The sequence below is a fragment of the Cygnus atratus genome, chromosome 3 (genome assembly GCF_013377495.2).
Source record: "Cygnus atratus isolate AKBS03 ecotype Queensland, Australia chromosome 3, CAtr_DNAZoo_HiC_assembly, whole genome shotgun sequence".
NCBI lineage: Eukaryota > Metazoa > Chordata > Aves > Anseriformes > Anatidae > Cygnus > Cygnus atratus.
This window is the reverse complement of record NC_066364.1, coordinates 89109077-89134387: the sequence shown is the minus strand read 5'-3', so window position 1 is coordinate 89134387 and position 25311 is coordinate 89109077. Positions and strand designations below refer to the sequence as shown.

The 25311-nt window shown below is 36.7% G+C and overlaps 2 protein-coding genes across 2 annotated transcripts in view; one reads left to right on the top strand and one right to left on the bottom strand.

The window, feature by feature from the left end:
- DNAH8 (dynein axonemal heavy chain 8) overlaps positions 1-7408 on the bottom strand; it is a 132252-nt gene extending 124844 nt beyond the window's left edge. Inside the window, exons 1-5 of the mRNA XM_035558510.2 lie at positions 7286-7408; positions 6438-6627; positions 5883-6046; positions 4586-4762; positions 4129-4242 (exon numbers count right to left, since the gene is read on the bottom strand). Coding sequence (XP_035414403.1) covers positions 4129-4242; positions 4586-4762; positions 5883-6046; positions 6438-6627; positions 7286-7393 — 753 coding nt within the window. The 5' untranslated portion in view covers positions 7394-7408. The remainder of the gene's footprint in view (positions 1-4128; positions 4243-4585; positions 4763-5882; positions 6047-6437; positions 6628-7285) is intronic.
- A 10080-nt stretch (positions 7409-17488) lies between these two features.
- Positions 17489-24448, top strand: GLO1 (glyoxalase I). Its single transcript, XM_035561973.2, is given in 7 exon segments — positions 17489-17639; positions 18951-19033; positions 20478-20618; positions 21365-21432; positions 22471-22560; positions 23896-23964; positions 23967-24448. Coding segments are annotated over 7 exon segments (585 nt in total). The 5' UTR covers positions 17489-17558; the 3' UTR covers positions 24020-24448.
- Positions 24449-25311: the final 863 nt, after the last annotated feature.

Here is a 25311-nt window from a genome sequence, read left to right as displayed (position 1 = left end):
TCAGAGGGTGGTGAGGCACTGGCACAGGTTGCCCAGAGAAGCTGTGGATGCCCCATCCCTGGAGGTGTTCAAGGTCAGGCTGGATGAGGCTTTGGGCAACCTGGTCTGGTGGAAGGTGTCCCTGGCCATGGCAGGGGGGTTGAAACCAGGTTTCCCTTTAAAGTCCCTTCCAATCCAAACCATTCTATGGTTCCAATATCCAGAAATTGTAGAGAAATTGTAATTACCAAGCAAATATCAAATAGCCCCAAGATGTTCTTATAAATGCAATATATGTCATGTTACATGAGACACTGTCTTGTAAGAGAGGTTACTGTACAAGACCTTCACATTTGTCAACTAATCACTACTAAAGAAGGCTTAGTTCAAAAAAAAGTTACTTTGCTAAAAACATGGAAAGCATCCAAAGCATATGGTACCACTTGAGGAATAGTATCTCCTTAAGGAGTGTCTAAAAAGATTTCTTTATGTCCATAAAATTCTTCAGTCATGAGTCAAGACTAGAAGCAAATTATTTGTAGTTCCTTCATGAAGATATGAAATTTCATTATATAGTGACACTGAGAAAAACAACCAAAAAATGCAGTTTAAAAATCATCTCCAATTGTTGTGGTTTGACCTGGCAGGCAGCTAAGCATGACACAGCTTTTCACTCACTCCCTTGACAGTGAAAATGGTGGGGGACTGGATGTTAAAACTTGTGGGTTGAGATAAAGACAGTTTAATAGGAAAGAAAAGGGGGAAAAATACACAAAACAAGTGATACACGATGCAATTGCTCACTATCAGCTGACCAATGCTTAACCAGTCCTCGAGCAATGGTAGTCCATCCAGCCAACTCCCCCAGCTTTTATTGGTACTCAACAATTCCATACTCATGGTACAGAATATCCTGTTAGTCAGTTTGTGTCAGTTGTCCTGGCTGTATCCCCCAGAAGCTTCTTGTGCCCCCCCAGCCTCCTTGTTGGCAGAGCAGTGTGAGAAGCCGAAAAGTCTTTGACTTAGTATATAAGCACTACGCCGCTTAACAGTTAAAAGCATTGGTGTATCATCAATGTTATTTTCCTCGTAAGTCTAAAACACAGCATTATACCATCTACTATGAAAAAAAAAATTAACTCTATCCCAGCCAAAACCAGGAAACCAATATATTATTCAAATATTGAGGATAGTTACTTAAGAGCCTTAGTACTTAAATACACAAATATCTTAAGAGGTATGCAAATAGCAAAAGTTCCTTAATTCCTTCAGTCTTGAGTGACAGGAAAAAAGAAAAAAAAAAGGGGGGGGGGGAGAACTCACCACTATAAGTGGTCTATTCTAAATTAGGCAAGAAGATCTCGTATGAATTTGGAAAATCCTGAGGGTAGGCCTCAGCTTCCTCACAAAGTAAAAGAAGGCACATCCACCAAAAAGGTAGGTGCAGGAAGAGGACTGGGACAGATGATCAACCCTGCACAGACTAAAAAGATAATTTATACTAAAGACAATAGGATTGTTTGGTTCAATGTCAAGAAACAGCACAAGATACCTACCTTTTAACTATAAAACCAGAAAGCTCTGGGATCATGTGCTACTTCGGAAAAGAAAAAGACAGGCCCAGAACTGACATTTTAAGTACCCCTATACTAGTGAAAAATGTTGCACGCTGGTATCTGTGCCACTGCAAACTCATTCTGGTGGAGACACCATACTCTGATAAAGCGTAAGGAAGAAGATTCATCTCATCATGCTGCTGAACAGGGCAAACTTCAATGACTGCATCTCCCAGCATGTGGATGATGATGCAGACAAAGTCAGGTTCAAAGAAGGGATGCAAAGCTATAGAAGCAGTGTACTTCAGGTGCCAGCCCTCAGGGCAAATGCTAGTTTGTGCAGAATTTCCATCTCTTCTAGTGCTGCAGGGATTGTTAAGAGCAGAACAATGTCCCCAACCAAAAGATCCTGTGAGCAAGAGTAAAGCCACACCAAGGAATTCAGCAATGAAACCAAAGCTGCTGAACAGAAGGTTGCTAGAAGAGAGGTAGATGGCATGACTTTCTAGCATTTTACTTGAATAATGTTGACAAGGATTTCCTTGTCACCAAACAACTGGTCTAAACAAATAAGAGACAAGCTAATACAATGGTAACATAATGCCACAGGCCTAGGAAAGTTCAGTTCTGTAGACCACAAGAGGTAAGGAAAGAAGATGAGTGTTTAGCCAGGATCTTTTAAATACAACCTTCTCCAAAGTCTCTCCAAAGGAACCAGAGCATAACGCACTTTGGCCAAAGGATGACTGATGGTTCCAGTGTTGGAGGAAGCCTTCATTGCACACCTGCACAAGATACCCTAAAGGCTGAACTCTTGCTTGCAATTTCTCCAAGGCTTGAAGAAGTAGCACCAGTGGCACATCACAATGATATCACAAACACTGTACTAGAGGATTAAATTAAAATTTCAGTTTTGTCTGGCTCAGCCATTTAACTCTAAAATAGCTGAAAACCTCTTTAGGAACTTATCAGAGCTGCAATTCAGAACATCAAGAGCAAGTAAGTTTGACTGTCACTACTTAACAGAGAAGCCAAGATCCAGGAATTAAATTTGGCCTGCAAATTCGAAATAAACACACTAATACTGGGGACAGACGTAGCAGGCATCCACACATGGGAGAAAAGTGTCTTTTTCATCTTCCTTGATGAAAAAGAAAACCTTCGATACTGGCCTGTATAGAGACTTCTCTAATTCAAAGCCCTGAATTAAACACTCATTCTAAATTTTCAGATAGTTGTAGTCTCCTTCAGCTACAGATATGTGACATTGAATACACCAAATACCATGTTTTATGCACACGCTGAATATCAAATCTGTAACTATTCTATGCCTAATCTTCTAATATTTAATGTATTTTAAGTATTAGATATTAAATTCAATTCAATCCATAATGCAGTTCTTTTTAAAAGAGAGCATATTCAGCTCGGATGTTATTATTTTTTAAGTTGGATACAATAGAAAACCCTCCCTAAATGATCTTGGTCTCCGGAGCAACGCCCCAAGAGATGAAACAAATTCAGACTTATCCAAAGTGTTCCAGATTAAACAAAGAATTAAGTTCATTATCCCCTAATAGTAAACTAATAAACTCTTTACTGGGTTTCTGCCCACAAATATATTTATTTAAGATTAAAAAAAGTATTGTATCAATTCCTATTAAATAGCTCGTCTGGTACACACTTGACTATGACTTTTATTCCCTGGTACCTGGCGCCCTCTAGTGATAGACTGAAGGACTGAAGATAAACTGCTTAGTATTAGAGTCCTCATTTCTTCTATTCCATCCACTATCAACTCTATATCATATATCATCACGGTCTTTTTGCTTCCCCTCAGTTAAAACTTTGAAGTAGGATCCTAAACTGCCATAAATTCAGAAAAAAAAAAAGCAACACTCCCTGAAAGCAGACAGGAGGCATATAGGATCAAAACAGAGAGGACTGGAAAACAAGGTGGAACAAACAATTTTTCCTAGGCTATTTCCTCCTTCCACCCTATTCTGCAAAAACCTTTAGAAACATATACCTGTTATAACAATAAGTATTAAATATTAAAATTTTACTTTGAATTAGGGCTGAATAGTCTACATGGACAATCTTTCATTTAAGTTCTCACTAACTGTTACTTCTACAAATAAAAGCAATTAATATCATTTTCAACCCCAAAATATCGTATTACCCTGAGAGAAGCATTTGGGACCTCATTAGGTTTCATCATTTTTTATATAATTGAAATGTTGTTATTTTGATTACAGCTGTGTGATTATTCATTGACATACGGAATTTTCAATTAGATACATATTTTGAGATTATTGCACTATAAAATATGTATATTTCAGCTCATTTAAAAATAATATTGGCAGCAGGACTAACTAGGCAATCACATGTATTTTTTACTGATAAAATACATACTTTTAAATATTTTACTGTGTAATACGTAATAAAATGTTTTAATTTAACACTTAGTTTGACAGATGTTTAGAAAAATTTTAAGCAAATACACAGAAGTCTTCTTTTGCCCTGAAGTTTGTCTTATGGACATTCTATGTAAATATCTAAACTATGCTTAAAGAATAACAAAAGGCATACTTACAAGGTCATAATTATAAAGTGGTTGACAAACTTTCTCAAGTGTGTATAAATATTTCACATTATCTTTTGATTCATTTGCTGCATCTGTTATTCTGGCATCTAGCTCTTGCCACATCTAGAGGAAAAACATTACTGTGAAAAAACTTTATATATAGTGAACTATTTACTTTAGCTTGCACTGATGTTCCAGAAGCAAACCTTAGTAAATTGAATTTTAAAGGCACTGTCAAAACCAGCATGTAAGTTACTTTTTCATTAATGATTTTTTTTTTTGTCTAGATCTCTAATAATATCTTCTTCTTTCTCTCAATATATTAAGCACACTAGCACCATACTTAACTTTTCCTCCTCTTAATTCTCCTCAGGAAATCTCTCTTAAATGCAATGAAAAAAAAATAAAAATACTGCAAGTTTTGTCCACTATAGTCAAAACCAATATAAAAAGAAAAAAAAATTACCTTCAATAGTTTAGAATGCGCAACATTGAGAATATTAATGACAGCTTTGCAGTTGGGTCCTTTGATCTGCTCAATAAGGAAATTAAATTTAGCGGACATACATTTCCAGTGCTCTAGTTCAGTCAGTGGACCTGAATCATCAGCTTCTTTCCTCATCTGTTGACTCTCGATCAGAACCTGCAATCAATTTGGAAATAAAATAAAATAAAATATCTATTGTCGAGAATAGACAAATCATAAAAAAGAAGAGAAGGAATGTTCTGAGGATACTAACTAAACAGGAACAAGCATGTTATTGTCACATGAAAATGGTTCTGATTTGGAAAAGAATCCTAATTCAGAATTGCACTTAATGCTATTCTTATACTGAAGTCAAGGCAACAACTACATTATGTTCAGCTGCTGTCAAAAATTGGGTGGATCTCAGCATACACCTGTATTTATTTTTTATGTTTTATTTTTATGTTTTTTCTGCAATCAGAATTTGAAATGCATCCAGTTTTGGTGGGGGAAAAGAAAAAAAAAAGAAAAAAAAAAGAAAAAAAAAAGAAAAAACGAAAAAAAAACTTCTGTAAAAAAAAAGTGAAAAACTATTTAATAAATGCGTTGCATATCAGATGTAAAAGTCATAAATGTACTCATCTGCATACAGATAAACATGCAGACAGCTCTGTTTACATTTCATTGATATTTTTATTTACATGCCCAGTTTATAAAGATTCTGTATTAAAACAAAGGGTTCTGTGCTTTATCTTGGAAATCTCAGACAATAATTTCTTGGATAACTGAGACATCACCATGTAAGATTTGCACAGGAACACCAGATGAAAAATGCCATGCTGTGCCTGGTCAAAGATCTTTCCAAGAGTAATATCTCATGCCATGAATGCAGCAGAAACTTAATATGTGATGTTACACACACTGTATATGCGTGTGTATAGATATATATGTGTCTATATATGTGTCTATATATGTGGTATATGCAGTCTACATCAGCATTATTCCTCCTGCATCCTTCTGTCCTTTCCTCTTTATTAATATTATATAATAATTATTCTCCTTATTATATCCTCCTTATTTGTGTATTAACAGTTCAGAAACTTCTATTCTTACTAGACTGCCAGTTCCCATGGAAAAGGACTGCCTTCTCAACTTCATTTGTCTAGAGAAGTGAAGCAACCAGCATACTTAGGCACAGATATAGTTTTAGGCTTAAAATAATTTCAGGCAAGTCTCATATATCATTTCTAAGTATCTATCCACATTCATGTTGGATTGATGTGTTAAAACAACTTACTCTGTCAATTTGTCTATACCAGATCATAAGTACTTCCTCTAGCTGGTGAACCATATCAGGATTATCTGCTGCTGCTGTTACTTCCTCAAAGGACTGGAGTTTAGAAAAATTAATATGATCTACTTGTTTCAACTGAACAGTTCCTTCAGTGCTTATTATAGCCCCTGAAAAAAACATTAATAAAAAATTAAAAAGTGATTACAATACAGAACCAATTAAAACTTGAAAATTTGTTTCTACCAGTGTAAACAATTTAAGTTTACTGATTACAGAAATGTACTTCCAAAGTTTTAATGTAGCGGCCATTTCACTGCAGTTGTATAAAACAGAAAATTCCTTTAAATCCAGTATGTTCTTCCTTAGAAGTAACATATCACTAGATAATTTTCTCAAGCAAATAATCTATCCATGTATTTATTATGCAAGTAGTTGATCATTTTATTTTTTTCCTTAAAAAGAATGGGGTAAGTTGCTTACCTATGTCCTACTGCATTTAAAGGGAAATTCTTATATAGAATTTCTCTGATTTGATCATTTCCTAAATGCAAAGCTTACCTTCTAGAAATGAAAGGTATCTGTTAATTGTTTCCACAAAATTTTGTTTGTCTTTTGTATCCTCTTTGGTCTGACTTAAAACACCCCAATTATTTGTTGCAAGGATAGCTGGGAGAAAAACCTTTTCTATCATATTCCTAACACCACGTAAAAGTCCTTCAGTAGCATCCAAAACACAAAAGAATATATCCTGTAATGTAACAGAATGATCATTAGTGATGCAATAACTTATACTGTAAACAGTATTATAAAACCAACATTTTTTTTTTTTATAAAGGCACTCTGTTTTTGTGTATGAAAACTTTAAGGAGAAAAGTCCTGATAATTTATGAGAATCCCACACAAATCTAATAATTTGTCTTATATAGTTGTAAAGCAGAAAACCTCACGCCACACGATTCTACTTAGGATAAGCATGCATTTCACACATTCAAAGATACATAAAAGAGAAAGGTACAAATAAACTTTTTCTCTCCTGGAATTTGCTGTACATAAAGTTTTCTAGGTAAACGTGAGTCCTTATAGTTTAGAGATTTTGATCACACCTACAATGTACTTAGTGTCATTAACTTCTTCTAAAACGTTAAGGAGGAGAATGAGAAACTAAACTAAATGTTGATTTCTCATTTAACAAGAGCTCTGCAAGACACTGAATTCACAGGATATCCTGAGTACTTGCTGAATGCATCATTGTCTCCACAAAGAGGGGAGCACAGAGTGTAATACCGGTTAACATTCATAAACTGCAGTAACCAGCAACTTTATGTATGTAAGAACAATAACACAAATAAAGAAACAAGAATAGCTACTTCTTATGTTCTTAGTTTTTAAAATATATGAAATAATACCTCATGTATAGTTTTTGCATTTATAGGGCTGTCATTCTTAAAGCGAACAAAAAATAAGCATAGCCCGACAAATTTGTCTGGTGTGTTGTCCACATACAGCTGCATCATTTTACTTCCTTTTACAACTCCTGGAAATGTCCGACCACATTCTGAAAAGAATTTCACAGGTATCACTATATATTATTTTTTTTTTAAAGTAAAGTATTGTAAACTGCTTAAAATGTAGTGAAATAAAATTCAGCAAAGAAATTATTCATTTTCTTCTTTTGTAAGAGAAGCAAAAGAATCCATGGTTGTCGTTATCCCCACAATTAAAAATCTATACCAAGCCTACAATATATGCCTCACAAAGCACTTTCAGTTTATTGTACTACACTGAAAAGGGAATTTACTCAGGTCCATCTTTCTGGGGTAATTTGCTGGTGGCTGAGATACCTTATAGGCTGATTCTCATTCACTCTATCGAAGATGTCATACCCAAGTGAAAAAAACAGGGAAAAATGAGTAGGGAGGCAGTAAGGAATTAGAGAGGAGTGGGATAGGAAGCAGAAATGGTAGAAAAAGCAGCGTATGGAAAACAGGCAAATGGTAGAAGAAAGTGAGGCAGTATTATAGGTCTTTAATGTCCTGTTCAAAAACATACTATATCGATACACTCAAAGAAAATTAATTAAGATTATTCTGGCAACCTGAATTCTATTCTTTCCTCATTTTGAGTGCTCATATTTCATCTTGTGCATTATTTCAGTATCTGAATATAAGCTAATATGCAATGCTAAAAAAAAAAAAAAAAGGATTAATTCTACCATGTGACAGCCTATTAACATAAGATTCATCATTAGATTTTCAACCTTCAGGTTTATCACACATTTCTGCCAGTAGGTGAGGAATAATTGGCTGCAACAATCTTCTGTATTTTTGATAAAGGTTAGCAGTAGATGAGTGTGCATAATATATCTATACAAAAGGGTGATAAGGGGGTGAGATGCTCTCAGTTCCTCTGTGTATATAATCCTATGCAATTTGATTGTTTCTTATAAGTAGGTAAGGGAACAGCATGTTCAGAGCTTAGAAAATCATTATGCATTTTAGACATCAAATTCTAATTCTCTACTGAGCATTTGAAAATCAAACATTTTCAAACATTTATAATAAATGCAAATTCAAACAGGTTTTATGAAAGACGTTTTTAATGAATTGAAGGCAAAATTCCTGGAAGAAATAGTTGCAAACAATTTAACATTTCAAAATAACTTCTCTTTTTATAGCCCTCCATTCAGGAATGGCTGAAATTGACTGATTTTTTTTTTTTTCTGGACAATTTCACAAAGCAAGCATTTACAATATGCATTTTCAGTCCTTACAGCAGAAGACTGCAAAATTATGAACAAATGAAAAACAGATTTTATTCTGGTTAATATTAAACACATTTAACAATAGACGGTATACAATATAGATGGTATACATCTGCCTTAATGTATTAATGTTGTTAAAAGTTACCTATTCCTGGTACATCTCCTTCTTGATAGAAAATTTTCAATGCTTTACTTCCTCCCTCGGCAAAAAAAGAATCAAATGCTTCCAACTGTTAAATCAAAAAGTGAATACTTGTTACTCAAAATATTATTATTTTTATGTTGCTTTAAGATGTGCAGCATCATTTGAACATGCCACTGCTTAAAGTTTTGATGGCATTTAGTGTTTATACGCAAAATGTTATTAGAAGTTGCAAAACAACATAATAGACCATTCAAATATTTCCTTCAATTACTGAACCTGCATACACAGGTTCCTGATAATTGTATAACAAATATTTATGATCTTGACAAGTAATGCAGAGAAACTAGAGGGTATTCTGTTACTCTAAGAGATCTGCAAGTCTCAAGTATCAGCTGGAAGTAACTAGTCATGAAGACACTTAGCAACACACATAGCAGGCTTGCATGAACTGACATATCCTGCTATTGCAACTCTACTCCCTTAAAAGTAAAAGATTCGTTTGTAAAACAGAAATAACATCAGACACAAGGATTTTACCCTGGAGATACTAACTGGTCACATTTCCTCAAAAACCTTTCATGATGACAAAGATTTTGCTGACTTCTGGAAGGACAGTTATCTCAGCTGAGGGAAACCATAGTGACCCATGATCAGCTTGCTGTACGTATCTATAAAGTGACTATTCTGAAACCCCACAGGTCTCTGGACAGCAGTTTTGATTTTGTCATGTTATACAAGGTGTTTTGGTTAGTACGAATTCAATTGCAAAGCTTTGAAGTGAAAATTGTTTGCGTACAGATTATCATTTCAAAAAACATGCCTGAAATTATAACAGAAGTTTCCAAAATCTGAATTTCCAAACTGTCCTAGGCAATCTCCTGGTGAATATGTGATTCAGCACAGGAAACAAACAAAGCTCTAACAAGTACTGAAAGAAGGCCTGGGGGAGATCAGAAGTTTTCAGAGCGTAGAGTAAGTCTGGGTACTGATCTGGTCAAAATCTAGCTTCTTTCACAGCCTCTGTAGTTATCTGCAAGGATGATGAAATCGCTAAGATGTGGCTTGGCATTCAAATTGTCCAACTAAAGGGCTATACCTTGGTAGTTACCTCCTTCCCATTAAAAAAAAAAAAAAAAAGTTAGAAATTTAGCTAGCAAATGCATCTGGAGGTGCACACTTGTTCAAACACAAAGCACAAGCCTCTAGATATGGTGTATTTCTTAAGAAGCATGATCCCACCCCAAAATAAGCAAATATAAAATTTGAATGAGAAGTGAGGTAGGAAAATAAGTAACACCCAAATGGACATAATTTAAATCCAGTCTTTTGAGAAGACAACACTGTGCAAAAATAAAATAAATAAAGGCAAGGCAGATCAAGAAATGTACACTGTGCTTTCACTTTGGTTAATAGGCAGTAGTTGATAACAGGGTTAGAACTGAAAAAAAAATGAAAAATTCCCCCTGAAATAGTTACATATATACACTATATACAAAATAAATTGATAAAGTGCTGAAAGGTCAATGAGAAAATCAGAAAAAGATTCACTACTGCCAAAAGTACTCCAACTTGAGAGCAAAAGAAAAGTGAACAGTAACTTTTCGGCTTGCATGATTTTATAAATGAGGTAAGATGTGAGCTATCCCTGTGGCTACTGTTTCTGCAAATACAGCTTCTGGTTCAAGTGAATGTAGTACAAACACTTGGTGTGTGAATACACCATATAGGCTGCTGTTTTAAGGATAAAACTTAATTTACAGATGTCAAAGACACGGTGTATACATATGGGAATTCACTAACGACGTATTGCAAAAGGACAATGTTGATACAGTCCCATCAGCCTAAACAGTGTATGAACAAACTAAATATAGAAAAATTCTAACCGTAAAAAGCTTTGAAATGGTGACAATAAGGAAAAAAAAAAAAAACACTCAGCAAAAAGCACCATCTGTAAGTACGCAAAGGCTCTTATGTGTCTGAGTTAATCAGTGTAGAACAGCAATTTTATATGAAGTCAGGATGATCGAAAAATACATACCTTTTAGCAAATGCAAAGAAAGGAAATGTTAGTTGATTGACAAAACTTCAAGCACCTCTATATTGTGTAAGCATTAGGAAAAATAAAAGGACTGTTTAAAAACATTTTATGATGTATAAATATCAATAAAGAAACGATGAACAATGATTTTGATCAGGACTACATTCAGCTTGTAACTGAAAAGCTGAAGTTCTAACAAGTTATATATTTGATCAAATGAGATAATATCTGGTTGAATTTTGAATGCTAAGTCAAATCTCTAACAGACAAAAAAATCATGCAATCAGAGATGGCAAGGGCTGTGAGCTTACATATATTTATATTGAATTTTGATACTCTACTAAAAGAGAAATTTAGCTGTTTGCTCCTGTTTTTTCAAGCACTTTGAAACACTGAGCTTTCACAAGCCCCACAAGTTTGGAACCTTCTCACACTACAAATTCACTTTATTCCTTCTTTTAAACATTTAAAAGTAACCAAAGCAATCATAACCGGAAGCTATTTAATGAGTTTTTTCCAAATGTAATAGCATTAATGAAATGGATTCATCCTTCCTCTCATTACTATATAACATTCTATATTTTCAAAATGTTTTTATGAAGTTGCATGTATTTTTGCAGCCTTGACATTTCAGTCAAGACTTGCTTTACAAACAAAATCTATTATTTTTAGAATATAATAATGTCAGGCCGAGATGGATGAAACTTGTAGGAACTGGTGGATATGACAAGAATCTCTTGGGTCAAAATAACAGCAGTAATTATGATTTCCTTGAGGTAAGAAAGATGAAAAAGCCGCTATCAAAAACCCAGGGAATATTTGAAAATCTTCCAGGAAACTCAGCTGAATGATTTAGTCAGGTATCATTTTAGATGAGTCACGTGCCTTATTAATCACATTTTCTGGTAGAAACAATCTAAATGATGAATAACATTTCATATCAAAGGGGGCAATCTGCTACGTATTTTGACTAATAACCAAAATTCAACAAACACAGAACAGACTCACCGAAGGGGAATCCAAAATCATTTCTTCCACAGTTGTTAAGTCTAAACCTAGCCTGACACTGAGAACTTCAAATACGTATTTATATGAAGCATCAATTTTCGTTCTTCGATATTCCCTTGCTTCTTTGTATCGAGCCTAGAACATTAAATATATCTTTCAAACAAAAAAATACAGAAATTGATTGCAACACTAACTTGCTACTTAACTTGCAACGAATGCTGAATGCTACTGTCTTCTATTATAAGAATATATAACTACTCCATTTTTAAAGAATATGTGAATTTTCAGAGGCTAACAAGAGCAAACTACTAAGAATTATTATAAAACAAAGTCAACTCTGAGAATATGACAAGGAGAAGCAAACATGAAATATACTACAGTAGATTTGAAGATATTTGTGTGCCATATTACCCAGTGTTGGTTTTTTTTTTCTACAACCAATATTTCAATTTATTATATCAATACAGAAATTTAGCAACATCAAACTAAAGTATCTAGAGATGATAAATATTTGCAGGAACTAAGCAGGGTACAGCTTTGCTTCAGTGTAAATTATTCAGTTAATATCTCCTGCTTCCTTCCACTATAACTTTAAAACAAAACACTAAGAACAGACTAACTTTTTACCTGGAATAAGAAAACTGAATATAAACAAAGAAACAAACAAAAAAAAAAGAAACAATTTACTTATACTGAGTTTAATTATCTGTGAAAAGAACCAGAAACATATTTCAAGACCTAATGTTGAATACTAAACCTGTTTTTTCTTTTAAAGCTTCTTGCAAGGACAGAACTCCACTAGAGCTCCGACAAAACCTGGACAACTTTCGGCTGGCAGCAGAAAAAGTCTCTTGGGAAGGGGAAAAGGCTGCCATTTGTCGAGCAGGTCTGGCTCCAGCATCTTCTGGTGCAGCAGGCACAGGCAGACTGTCTTCCACAGTGAGATTACGTCCAGTACTCTTTGCTGCCTCAGGATGGGGCCCAGCAACTTCCCCAGTGTCTGAATTTTCAGTATTACCTTCTTGTACACCTTCCATTCTGAAATATGCCAAAAAACGAGTGTTTATAACAATTCACATTTTTCAAGACTAACTTTTCAAGACGACTGTGAGGAATGGGAATGCAGGGAATAAAAGAAAGGAAAATGAGAGCATCTCAAAACTGACTTGCCAGGTATACAAACTTAATAGTCTCATCAAGTCCACTCTGAGTTGTTAAGAGGCATTTATATATGCTTTTTGATAGTTTACAAATGTCATGCTGAAGATCATTACAGACAGGTTTTTAAAATTAATTTACCACGCAATTACATCTTGAGGAGCAAGTAGCGACATAATAATAAACTATTAATATTTTTACTGAATACCTGATTACTGAGAACTAGAAGTGGTTTAAATATAAATGTTTTATTTACATTTTAAGTTGTAAAATATACACACATACTCAGCAAATGAACTTACATAGAGACTTGTATAGACTTCCAAATCAAGTCTTAAAGCATTGCTCCCATAAGCATTTACTCGCTATTTTTATACAGAATGCCTAAGTGTTTGCAGATATAATTTAAGATGGAGAGTATGGGTAGTATTTTTTCAGAAGAAGCATTTTTATTAAATAGAGACATAGTAAAACTATAAGCTTTATCTTGATTTAAATTAATACAAAAAAAGAAAGATTTTTGTCATTAAAAACTTATCAAGAGAGTAATAACACCCAAGACTGAGCAGTTTTCCAATGTTGTCAGCAATGTCCTAAAAAAACATACTGATTGGCAACCTCTTTGCACAAAGACACTTTTAAAGTTTTACACAGTACATTAAAAGTTCCTAGAGCACTGAGCACATCAAGAAATCTTCATCACAGTGCAAGAGTCAGACTTCTGTGACTAACCCCAGATGCCTAAGATATTAGCAGGTTAATCATTCTTAGATGAGGATTTCTAAAATGGCCCAAAACAAAATATATTCATGGATGACAGCTAAGCAGTTGGCTGCTGTACAAAAGTGGCCCTGCCATTTTCTTCCCTTTTCTACTCCACTACCTCATAAGCCCAATAAAGGTTTGGCTTGTGAATCCCAAGCCTGTAATTCATGGCTACAAAGAAGTATCTAAATCGTCTTTCCCTGTTTTACTATTAGGAAGCATGCTCATCTGCTTGCATTTGCCAGCTGCCATCAGTCCCATTCGGTCAATCTTAACATTCTTAAATACACAGATAATTGTTTTGTTCAGTGCCCTCAATTCTACACATGGATTCAACAACTAGTTTTAAGGAACTGTAACCATCAGTAGAGCTCCACCTGAAGTCTTCATCTTGTGGCTAGTTTAGTCCTCTAAAAATAGCTTGTTCAGCCACATGGGGAAGTCATAATGGATAAATTTTTACAGAACCCATATAAACACCCAGGGTAACAGAGAAAAACAAAAACATGGAAATTGCCATTCTACTCAGAGTACTATTACCATGAAGATTAAAATAAATATCACAAATTACCTAGTAGTTCATATGAGGACTTTAGACAGCCAATCACAGGTATAACTGTATGTTAAATGCTCTTAGACACCATTGCCAGCTTTAGGAAACAGAAAATTAAGCTGACATGAAAAGTAATGATGGTTTTACATTACTAGCTCCTTATTTTTGCCCATGATTTGCAAAGTAGCCAGTGTTCTGTGAACTTTGGCAGGTAATCACCTCTTACAGAAAATATTCTCTTTCCTGAAGTAAAAGTACTAGGAAAAAACATCTTAGGAAAAGTCACAAAAGACACACACACACACCAAAAAAAAAAAAATCAAACCAAACCACCACCACCACCAAAACACAAAACAAACAAACAAACAACAACAGAAAAAACTTAAAATGTAAAGTCTAAATTTATTAACAACTTTATTTTCCTCTATATTAATCTGACTTGGCTGGACATCTATAAGGTCAGCAGTGGCACTTTTGTCTTTGAAACTCAGGTGGATTGGAATAGGTTGGATGTTAATTTCTTTGCCTTTTGCAGTTGTACCATGATGCTGATACTTTACCCTAAAGTTCAAGATTAGAGAGATGGGTTCTCACAGCTTTCTTTAGAAACAAAGACTACATTGTATGCCAGCATCCTCCCTTACTCTCCAAACATATATGCACAAGTTGTCTGGTGTCTAGGCTGAGATTTTCAGATCTCAGCACGAGAAGAGCATGATCTTCAGATGAAAAGAGCATGAACTCCAGCTGACTACTTATTCTAGTTAAAACAGTAGATGTTCTTTTACATTCAAACTTTATTTTCCTCCTCTCCAGGTGCCCTAAACCTTGTCTACAGGGCCTGTTCATGCAAAACAAATGAATAGTGAGCCTAGTTTCCAGCACAGTCCTTTTACGTACAGTTGAAGTATAGCATAAACCAACAAATTCATTCTTTCCACTTTTCCCTGGAACTCAAATCCAAGATTTAGTATCCTTTATTCTACATCATTCCAAACACTGGCAGTATTTCTCTCCCTCTTTCTCAAAAGTTTTGGCAAAGGGATAGCAGTCATACTCTGGTTTTGATAGCAGCTTGAAGAATGTTATTTGAATTTTCTTCTTTTTATGCAGAAAATGTTTATGCCTCTCCTCTGAACTCTGAGATTCAGAGATGAGGCACTACTCTGCCTCTGAAATCTAGGCAAACTTGTAGTCCCCAAGCTTCTGTTTGACAGAATCTGAAGGGGCTATCAGGAGATAGCCCCTGATCTGTATAGTGTCTTGGTTCTTGTATTTTTTCCCAAACTAGCCAGCAACTACTGACCACTATTAGAGAGGGAACACAAGGGAGAAAGATCGTTAGTTTGACGTAGTATGGTAGTTCTGATTTTCTTATGTTCTTAATCCTAGAGCTAAGATCCAACCCAAATGCTTGGTTCATAACAGGTTTTCCCATTAAAATAAATAAATAAATAAACAAACATGACATACATTTTTCTGTATTTCCCAGCAAATCTGTAGAAAAATGTTGACCAATGCACTAGCTCTTTATAAAATAATAAGATGAAAATGGTGTTACCTTGTTTACCAGTAGCACCAGTCCATCGAAAAGTGATTCTCTCAGCTTCTCTCCCGACCCCTTTAGAGCGGCAGCAATTTGACAGCAGGACTTAGGGAGAGGAAGAGAGAAACAAAGTCTCAATGCTGCTCCATAGCTGCCAAGGTTTCCACAGTCCTTGGGGCAGCCTCACGTTGGGGACCAGCCTAAGAAGGGCAATTCTAAACCTTCCAGTTTCAGCAATCAAGTACGCTGGCTCAAGTACGAGCCAGCCCAAGGGGCTGGGAGCAGGGATACCCGTTAGTGGGATGCCAGGAAAGCCCCACATTGCTCCAGAGGAGCACATCTGAGAAGGTGCGGGGAGGAGGTGGTGAGGGAGGGAAGGAGAAGACGCCTCCCAAGCGTAGAGGGGCAGGGATCCTGATCTTTCTCTCCCGACAAGCTGCGGTACCTAAACCAGCACTTCTATTTCAGCAGAGAGGTAGGCAGAACCTCACCAGCCTGGCTCCAAGTATACCTCACAGCACAGGGACCAAGAGAGCGACCCCCGGCAGCACAACCGCCCCGTCGCGGCGGGCTCCCTCCGTCCCGGTCTGCCGTTGCCAGCCTCCGTGCCGGTACTGCGCAACAGGGCGGCTTCTGTGGGGCCGGCCGTTATGGGGCCGGGCCGTTACCGGGCGCCCGTAACCGCTGCGGGCTCGGCTCGGTTCGGTTCCAGCCACCGCCACTCTTCAGGGGCCCACAGCTGCCTCTATGCTCTCAGGAGCTGAACCTTGCCCCTGCCCTAAGGGCCGTGGGGAGCACCAAAGGCCTCTGTGAAGGGACTTGCACAGCTTGATATCATAAAATCAGGGATTTGTTTCATGTGCACTATGTGTACTTTCTGAACTCAAGAAATGTAACAAGATTTACACAAAATTTCTGTGCTGCCATGTGTGTTTGTTTGTTTGTTCTTCTTAATTACCACAAGTGTAAGCTTATGTTGAATATTCAGTTCAGGCAAGAAAAAGCTGTTTTTCATTCTTAGCTTTGAAAGACAGAGTATTCTTACCTTTTACACCTGAAATAACAGGTTAGCCCAAAGTGGCACTGTGTAACTCTAAAGGGTAGCAACTATTATCCAAAATGTTCCCTTAGCTTCTGTCAGTGAAGGCAGAAACTGACATCTCTAGGTACTAAAATGAGTAAACCACACATTTGTAAGCTCACTGTCTAAAGGCATAAAGTCAGATTTTCAAGCCACCTTAACGTGCCATCAGTTGCAGGGATTTACAAAATAAGCACTGTTTATTAGAGTTAGATATGTAAGCCTGCCCAGGGGCTTTTATGGTACCCTCTGCCTGCGATCCAGAGAGGGTCGCTCCTTCACAGTCATGCAGAACACCCGTGCCTCCACATTTTGGGTAATTAACCTGCTGCACGCTGCAGGTTAAATTTGACTAACATTTAAAAGCACCCGTTTATTAGTACGGCAGAGCCACCAATCTGGCTACCCCAAAAGCGGGATTGGTGGGATTTTTTTTAATTAATAAATAAATAAATAGATAGATAGATAAGACGAGGAAAAGCCCCGCTCGCTCTCCCTTCGGGGACACCCCCGTAGCACGAAGCCGAAGCCGAACCCGCCCCCGCCCCACCTCCGGGGCGGAGCGCTGCCTCCCCCGAGCAGCCTTCATCCTCCCTTCTCCTCCCCTTCTCCCAGCTCCGTAAAATGGCGGCCCCGGCAGAGCCGTGCGGCCTCAGCGATGAGGCAGCCTATGGCGCCTGCTCCGAGCCGGATCCCAGCACCAAGGTGGGGTGGGCGGCTGGGGAGTGTGTGGGGGCGCCTCGGCGCTGTGGTAGTGGCGTCGTCGTCCCCCTTTGGAGGGTGGGGGGCGGCATGGGGCCGGGAAGGGAGAGAATTGGCGGCTGTTTTATTAGGGGAGATAGGTAGTAGTATTTAAACTTAGAATCTAAGTCTGCCCCTTGCATGGGATATGTGTCGAAAGTATCTAACTTGCTTTTCATCCACCTAGCTGTTCAGTAGCCCTTGGTATATAAAGTTTTGCTGTGGCTTGAGAAAATACCTTTACAGACTGGTAGGCCAAAATACCGTCGTGCTTGACAGAGATTCAACAACTGTGCAATGAAATAATGAGCTCAGCAGTTTAGCTTTAATTAAGTTCTGTGTATGTATGCAGTGAGACCCAGTACCAACTGCTCATGTACCTGTATTCAGGGCAGAGTATGTATAGTACAGCTCCATAAAAAAATAATAAAAATAAGAATGTGTCCTGGTTTCAGCTAGGACAGAGTTAATTTTCCTCCTAGTAGCTGGCAGGGTGCTATGTTTTGGATTAGAATGAGAAGAGCGCTGATAACATGCTGATGTTTTAATTGTTGTAGAGCAATGCTTACACCAAGCCAAGGACTTTTCAGCTTCTCGCTCTGCCCTGCTAGCGAGCAGGCTAGGGATGCAGCAGGAGCTGGGAGGGGACAGACCCAGGACAGCTGACCCAAACTGGCCAAAGGGGTATTCCATACCATCTGATGTCATGCTGAACAATATATAGGGGTGGCTAGCCAGGGTGGGGGGCCGGCTGCTCGGGGATAGGCTGGGCATCGGTCAACGGGTGGTGAGCAATTGCATTGTGCATCACTTGTTTCGTACACATTATTACTATTATTATTATTATTATTATTGTTATTCTTTTCCCTGTCTTAATAAACTGTCTTTACCGCAACTCACAGACTTCACTTTCCCGTTTCTCTCCCCCATCCCAGAGAGGGAGGGGGGAGGGTGAGCGAACGGCTGTGTGGTGTTTGGCTGCCAGCCGGGCTAAACCACAACAGAATGCTACAAACTTTTGATATTTCTGATTTACATAGGGAATGATGCCTGCAGTTTCTTTTTTTTTTTTTTCTTATACTACAAAGGTATGTTTATTTAATACAAAGGTGCATCGGTAGCATCAAGAGCAAAGATTTTATTTACATTGGATATAATACTGTATTTGTTACTTCTATACCTGCCATTTTTAGTTCCATTATTAACTTACTTCTTTGTTAGTATGTATTTGTTTCATATATAAAAATAAACTCTTCTCTTTTTTTCCCCCCACAGGACTTTTTGTTTCAGCAGACAATGTTAAGAGTAAAGGATCCTAAGAAGTCGCTGGATTTTTATACAAGAATTCTTGGAATGACGTGAGTGGAAGTTGTATGCTACAGTAACTTTGGTCATTCATACTATTGTTTTGAAAAGACAAGTTTTTGTTGCTTTGATGTAATAATACTAATTGGTCTAACTACATCAACAGTGGTGGCCTATTAGCTAATGCCAAGTTAGATAGTCTGGCAATCACCAAGAATTTCCACAGCATAATTAATGCCGAAGTTGCAAATGAACTAAAATTGGTGTTGGCTAGATTTTTTTTTCTTAAGTAGGTCATTAATTATCAGTATACAACTTTCTTACTTTCTCTTTGGTGATCCTGCAGTTAACTGGTAACTTATATGACAGCGCTTATAATCAGGAGTTGTTGCTATAAATCTTAAAACTTTCTGCTAGTTCTCAGAGGTGGCTGGTGACCACCTATGGACATAAGAGACCAAGACAACACAAACTGGTGACAAGGTTCAAATTCCTTTTGGAGAAGGCTGTGAGGAGGCAGATGCCCTGCAGTATGTCATATGAAAAGAGTTTGTTTTTAAAACAACATTCTAGTTTATTTTTAAACATCCTGAAATCAGTCCAGTCTAAGGTAAAATAAAATGCTTCTACTTCAGTGAAGAGGTGTGTGACAGAAATTAAAAAGTAATTAAATGGTAAGCTGAAAAATAAATTAGGTGTGTTTTGCATGCTTGCTTGCTCTGATCAAACTTCCAATGTAAAAATGATTTGAAGTATGCTACGTTTCTAGGAATGAGGTAAAAGTAGCAGAGTCTCTTCTAAAGTTCTCTGAAGCTTACAACACTTTGTACACATCATATGAGATCACTCTTAGCAGTCTGTTATCTTGTGCAGTTTTCTATAGAACAGTGATGTGTGTGTATCAAATATGTCACAATAAAGCGAGTGAATTCTTGCTGTTAGCAAAGGGATAAACTTTATAAGCAGCTTTTTCTGACCTTGGGTATTTTGTAGTTGATTAAATTATCACATCTGAAATGGCTTTCATGGTTATACCAATCCATGGAAATAGTAAAAATATTTCATCCGTGTTTTTATCTTTATTTGCTTGTGTTTGTAAACTTGGTCTGGTGCCAGCAAGTTCCATGAGTAAATTTCAAAGTAAATGGTTTTTATTCCTTGGTGATACTGTAAAGTGGATGAACATAAGGATCTTCCTGAGGAAATACATACTAGTAATAGTGGCAGCCTCAGACGTAAGCCTTTGTATTGACTTTGCTATCCAGTTACTGATGGCTTGGCTTTTAAGCATCTGTTTCTTCTAGTCTTTGTAAGTTTATGATGTGTTCTGGAATGTTTCTACTTTATAGTTCAAAACATAGCTATTTTAAGATGTGGACTGCAGTCAGGCAAAAATCATGGCAGTAATTCTTCCATGGGGGAAGAATATTGATTTATTTGCAGGCTACCCAATTATCTTTTTTAGTTACTATTTCAAAATATTTTTTTTCCACTTAGACTGCTTCAAAAATTTGACTTTCCTACTATGAAGTTCTCGCTGTTTTTCCTGGGGTACGAAGATAAAAATGATATCCCAATAGATAAAACTGAGAGAACAGCTTGGACCTTCTCTAGAAAAGCTACGCTTGAACTGACACAGTAAGTATTAATGCGATGAGAGATGACCATTAAGTAATGGTGATTAAACAGAAGCAGATGATTGTAAGTCCTGTTGGATTGAATAAAAATGTAGTAACTACTACAGAAACATCTTCACTGTCATAAAGCTTTAAAATATGGCTGAGATCTTAGATACTTGGCAAGCTTAATCTTTCTCTTTATAGAGTTCTTTCAAACTGCTTGGTGAACACTGGTATATAAGTATGATACTTGCTGTCTCTTTGAATATGCATACTATCTGGGGAGGGATACTGTGGAATTGAGGAAAAATGATGTGGTTAGAACTTCTGGGATCCCCTGAAGCATCCTGATAGCGGGGTAACTATTGCTTCTGAAATCTAATCTAAAGAAGTATTGAGTCAAAAAAATAAAAAATAAAAAAAGGACTTTACATGACAATTTACAGGACAATTCTGTTAATGCTACTAATGATTGCACAGAAGTGCAGGGAGACTTGCTCTCCTTTGTAATTGGAATGAGATAGGAGTGTCTCTCAGACTCATTCAAATGTCGAACCTGAATATTAGTGAAGGGTATGAACTTGACTGAATTAGCCCTTTGTCTGCTTTGAAGACTCCCTAGAACCTGTGATTTGGGAAAATATTGATAGTTTAATGAATGCAGCCAGCAATTGAAATTTTCTGGTTTTTAGAAGAAACAACTTCCTGAGGAAACTGAACATTCAGGACTTGTTGATTTCAATGTGTAATAATTACTTCTTACAGCAACTGGGGCACTGAAAATGATGAAAATCAGTCCTATCACAATGGTAATTCGGATCCTCGAGGATTTGGTAGGTTGTTTAGTGCATGTACTTCTTATGCTTTGTTTTATTGTGATTACATTTTTACTCTTGTGTATTGGGGAAGAATGGCATTTCAAAGGTGTATTTTTTAGAAAACATCTATATAACTTAAGTGCAAAAAATATGTATATGCTGTAGGCTTTGTTTTTGTGAGAAATTGGAAATATTTTCAACTTGTGTGGATGAGAAGACTTTTTCAGTGGAAAAGAAGGAAACTTGTCTTTTACATGCTGGAAGAAGCAAGATATACTGTGAAAGATCATGAAAATAGGTAAACATGTTTCAGAGTAATGAGCCACAGTTACACGTTTTATATGTCTAATCTTTTGGCAAGCAAACACGTACTAATAGTAACTACTCAGTGAAGTGCAATAATTGCTCCTGCGTATTGGATTATGATGTTCAGACTGATTTAAATTCAGACTTCTATTTTGTAATCACTGATCACCCCTTTTGAGCTAGAAGGAGAATTTTGTTCATCTGTAGCACTGAGGGTAGGAGTATTCATGTGGCTTGACTTTATTTTGAGCACTTGAAAGGTCACTGGCTTGTGAAATAAGTCTCATACTCAATCTAGCCACTTGACATTTAAAGCTTCTGAACTGATTTGTAAATTCAGGCCTTGCATGGTGCTACTGTTAGTCTCTACAAATACAGCATTAATGATAAATGCCTTGTACTGTTGAAGTGAGCAAATGCAACAAAATCCTGTTACGTGGTTGCCTTCTTGAAAAGCAATGCAGATAAAATAGCTTGAGTATCCTATTTCTTTCCTACTCTAGATAATATTCTCATCTAAATAACATGAGCTACTTTAAAGTTCTTATTTCAAAAGCATTGTCAAAAAGCTAATTTTCTGAAGGAGAATATTAAAATTTGAAATGCTCTTCTTTCTGGAAGCAGTAATTCCCTTAGGTACGTCACATCTGAAATGAACTTTTTGCACAGGATGAAACGCTGAGCAAACTTTTTTTCAAACACCCAGCAATGCTGGGTGTACCTGACTCTTCTTACCCCATTTCACAGGGCACATTGGAATTGCTGTCCCTGATGTCAATAAAGCTTGTAAGAGGTTTGAAGAACTAGGAGTGAAATTTGTGAAGAAACCAGATGATGGTAAGACTTAATCAGGAATGCAAGTAACTTTGTTGTTCCTTGTTCTTAAAACACTGTGTCTGGTAGTTTTGCCTCCTGGAAAGCTCAATATGTCTCTGTAGTTGTCATTCCTTAGAATGTACTAGAACCAATTATCCCTGTTCCCTCTTACACAGTGGGCAAAACCGACAGTGCAGAATTATACTGTTTGTCTGTTCTTGCATGTTATTCTGTGTCTGTCTGTAGCAACCATAACTTGAATATAGATTTCTTGTTTTAAAATTTGAACTCAATATTGCTAGGATTTTAGAGTTTCAGAGCCCTAACTCGTTCAGCACCTAATAAACCTTGAGAGGGTTGATATTTGAGCTCCTTACTTCAATTCTCTATCACTTCACAGCTCTAAGAATGTAGAAGGAACTTAGACTGTGAGTGGCATAAACTCCTGGGATCAGCTAAGCATGAGGGTAAAAAAGCAAAAGCTGTTTTTAACATTAAAAATTAAAATTGATGCAGCAAGTGCCAAAGAGTAGGAAGAGGCTTGGTGCTTCACATTTGCTGATGATGGGGCAGGCTGAGAGAGTTAATGCCATTTTTTCCCTATGTTACTAAATCAAACTACTATTCTCAGAAGTTTTTCTAACTAGAATACAATAGGAATTAGGTTGGTTCTGTTACAGTAAACAGGGTAATAGAGCAAGTATAACTAAAATTAGGTACTTAACACTTTAACATGTTAAGCTGTGCTATCCTGATTCACTGTTGAAGAATGATTTTGGGGACCCTGTTTTTGTGAGTAGTATTTTTTTCCAACAGTTTAAAACTGTACTGCATTTGTCTTATCTAGTGATGTGAGTGTGTACTGTAACACAGGTCAGGTGTGGGGAGCAAACAACTGAAAAACAGTACTGTACAAAACTTCAGTATTGAGGCAGGCATGAGAAAAATGCAGGGCAGAGGAACAGAGGATTTTTTTTTTTACTAGTAAAGATGGTTCAGGGAAATGTATCAAAACATCCCAGAGCACAAAAATGTTTTCCTGATAAATTCAGGAAAAAAAATTTACATGGGCAAGGAATTCAGGAAAAGAGGAACACTTAACATTTTTGCCCCTGTGATTTAAATCAACAGAAGAAGGATTTCAAGGTGACTTTAAACTACAGCTTTATTGAGTGTCAGATTGACAACATAGCACACAGATCTTATTGATTAAAAACTAATCTGGATGTTTTCAGAATTTGCTGTTTAAATTTGAACTAATACAAAAAAAAAGTGAAAGTTCTTGTATTTAAGATTTAGTCATATAGTCTTACCTTTATCTTGTTTCTTTGTTTTTGTTTTTTTTCCCCCAAATAGGTAAAATGAAAGGACTTGCATTTGTTCAAGATCCTGATGGCTACTGGATTGAAATTCTGAATCCTAGACACATGGTGACTCTCACTTAGATGCACACTTCTGGTTAACTGGAGTAAATCTGTAACAGCATTTGTGGAATTTCTCACTTAATGGAGAGAAATCAACTATGTTCAGAGTCTCCTCTAAAACTGTCCCCTGGGACCTCAATGTACTTGAATTCCCTTTTTGTTTTCCTGTGATGCCCCTGCAATTTGCTTCCAACTAGGAATCTTCAACTGTCTTTTGGAAGAGCACTAGTACATACTCTGCTCTTGAACATTGATTATGTTAATATTTAACTAAACACTCTCATAAGATAAATTACCAGAAATTCACTTCACTTTACAGTCTTTAGATTTAAACTAAAAGCAAAAAAAAAAAAAAAATCCTGCATTACTGCTGGTGAACTTCAACAAGGAGAAAAAGAAACTTTAATAAATTTGTTTAATGAAGCAAAAGGATCCTGAAGGCTTCATGCCGTCTTGTATGCTAGAAAATAAAGTATCTAACTAACTTTTTGCTTGAGTAGTAGCATGTTTATGAAAGTCTTAATCTTACATTATGCTAAGCAAAAGTCTTTGAGCACCGTTAAGCAGCCTTGCCTGGAACAAGAAACTTTGTAGATTAGTCCACCAGAAAGAATTCTGTATTTAAACTTCTGGCTGCTGACTGGGAGACAACATAAGAGGTCTCACAGTCAGTAACTCACAGTGGTCCTTGTCTCTTCTAACACTAGAAGGAACTTGCTCATAGTTCTTGTTTTGATGCAAGTCTGGGGCTATAGTCTTCTTACATGCTGTGTATAGTCCTGTATTAGGAGTGCAATGAAGAAGAGTACCTGAAACAGCTTCCTACAAGTAGGCATTTTGATTGCCCTCTCTAAATGAGCGATGGTTACTGAAATTATACTTGTAAATGCTACATTTTCCTGCTATTTACATCTGTTACACACTGTTCACCTGGTGTGAGTAGTGTAAAACATGCCAAGTTTTGAAATCCTGTTAACAAAGCCAAGAAAACCCCTCTCCACTTACTGTGGTTCAAGTAGCACTTAACTCCTACTAAGTCTTCAATTGTGCAGTAGCATCGCCATTGACTTCCAAATATAAAGCATCGATGAAAACAACAAAATAATTTTTAAAGCAGTATGACAAGTTACTTTGGTAGTTGTTGAATCCTAGATAAACAAAGAGCTATTTGTTTTGGTTTGTTTTTTTTTTTTTGGGGGGGGAAGAAACTTGGTCATAAAAGAAGAATAATTGGGAGTACAGCAATGAAGAATATAACTGTATGACTTGATTAGCAGGATAATGGCAATGTGCAGAGTTGTTAATAACTTATTCAATAGCTCCCTGGCCTTTAAGTTAAAAAGTATAG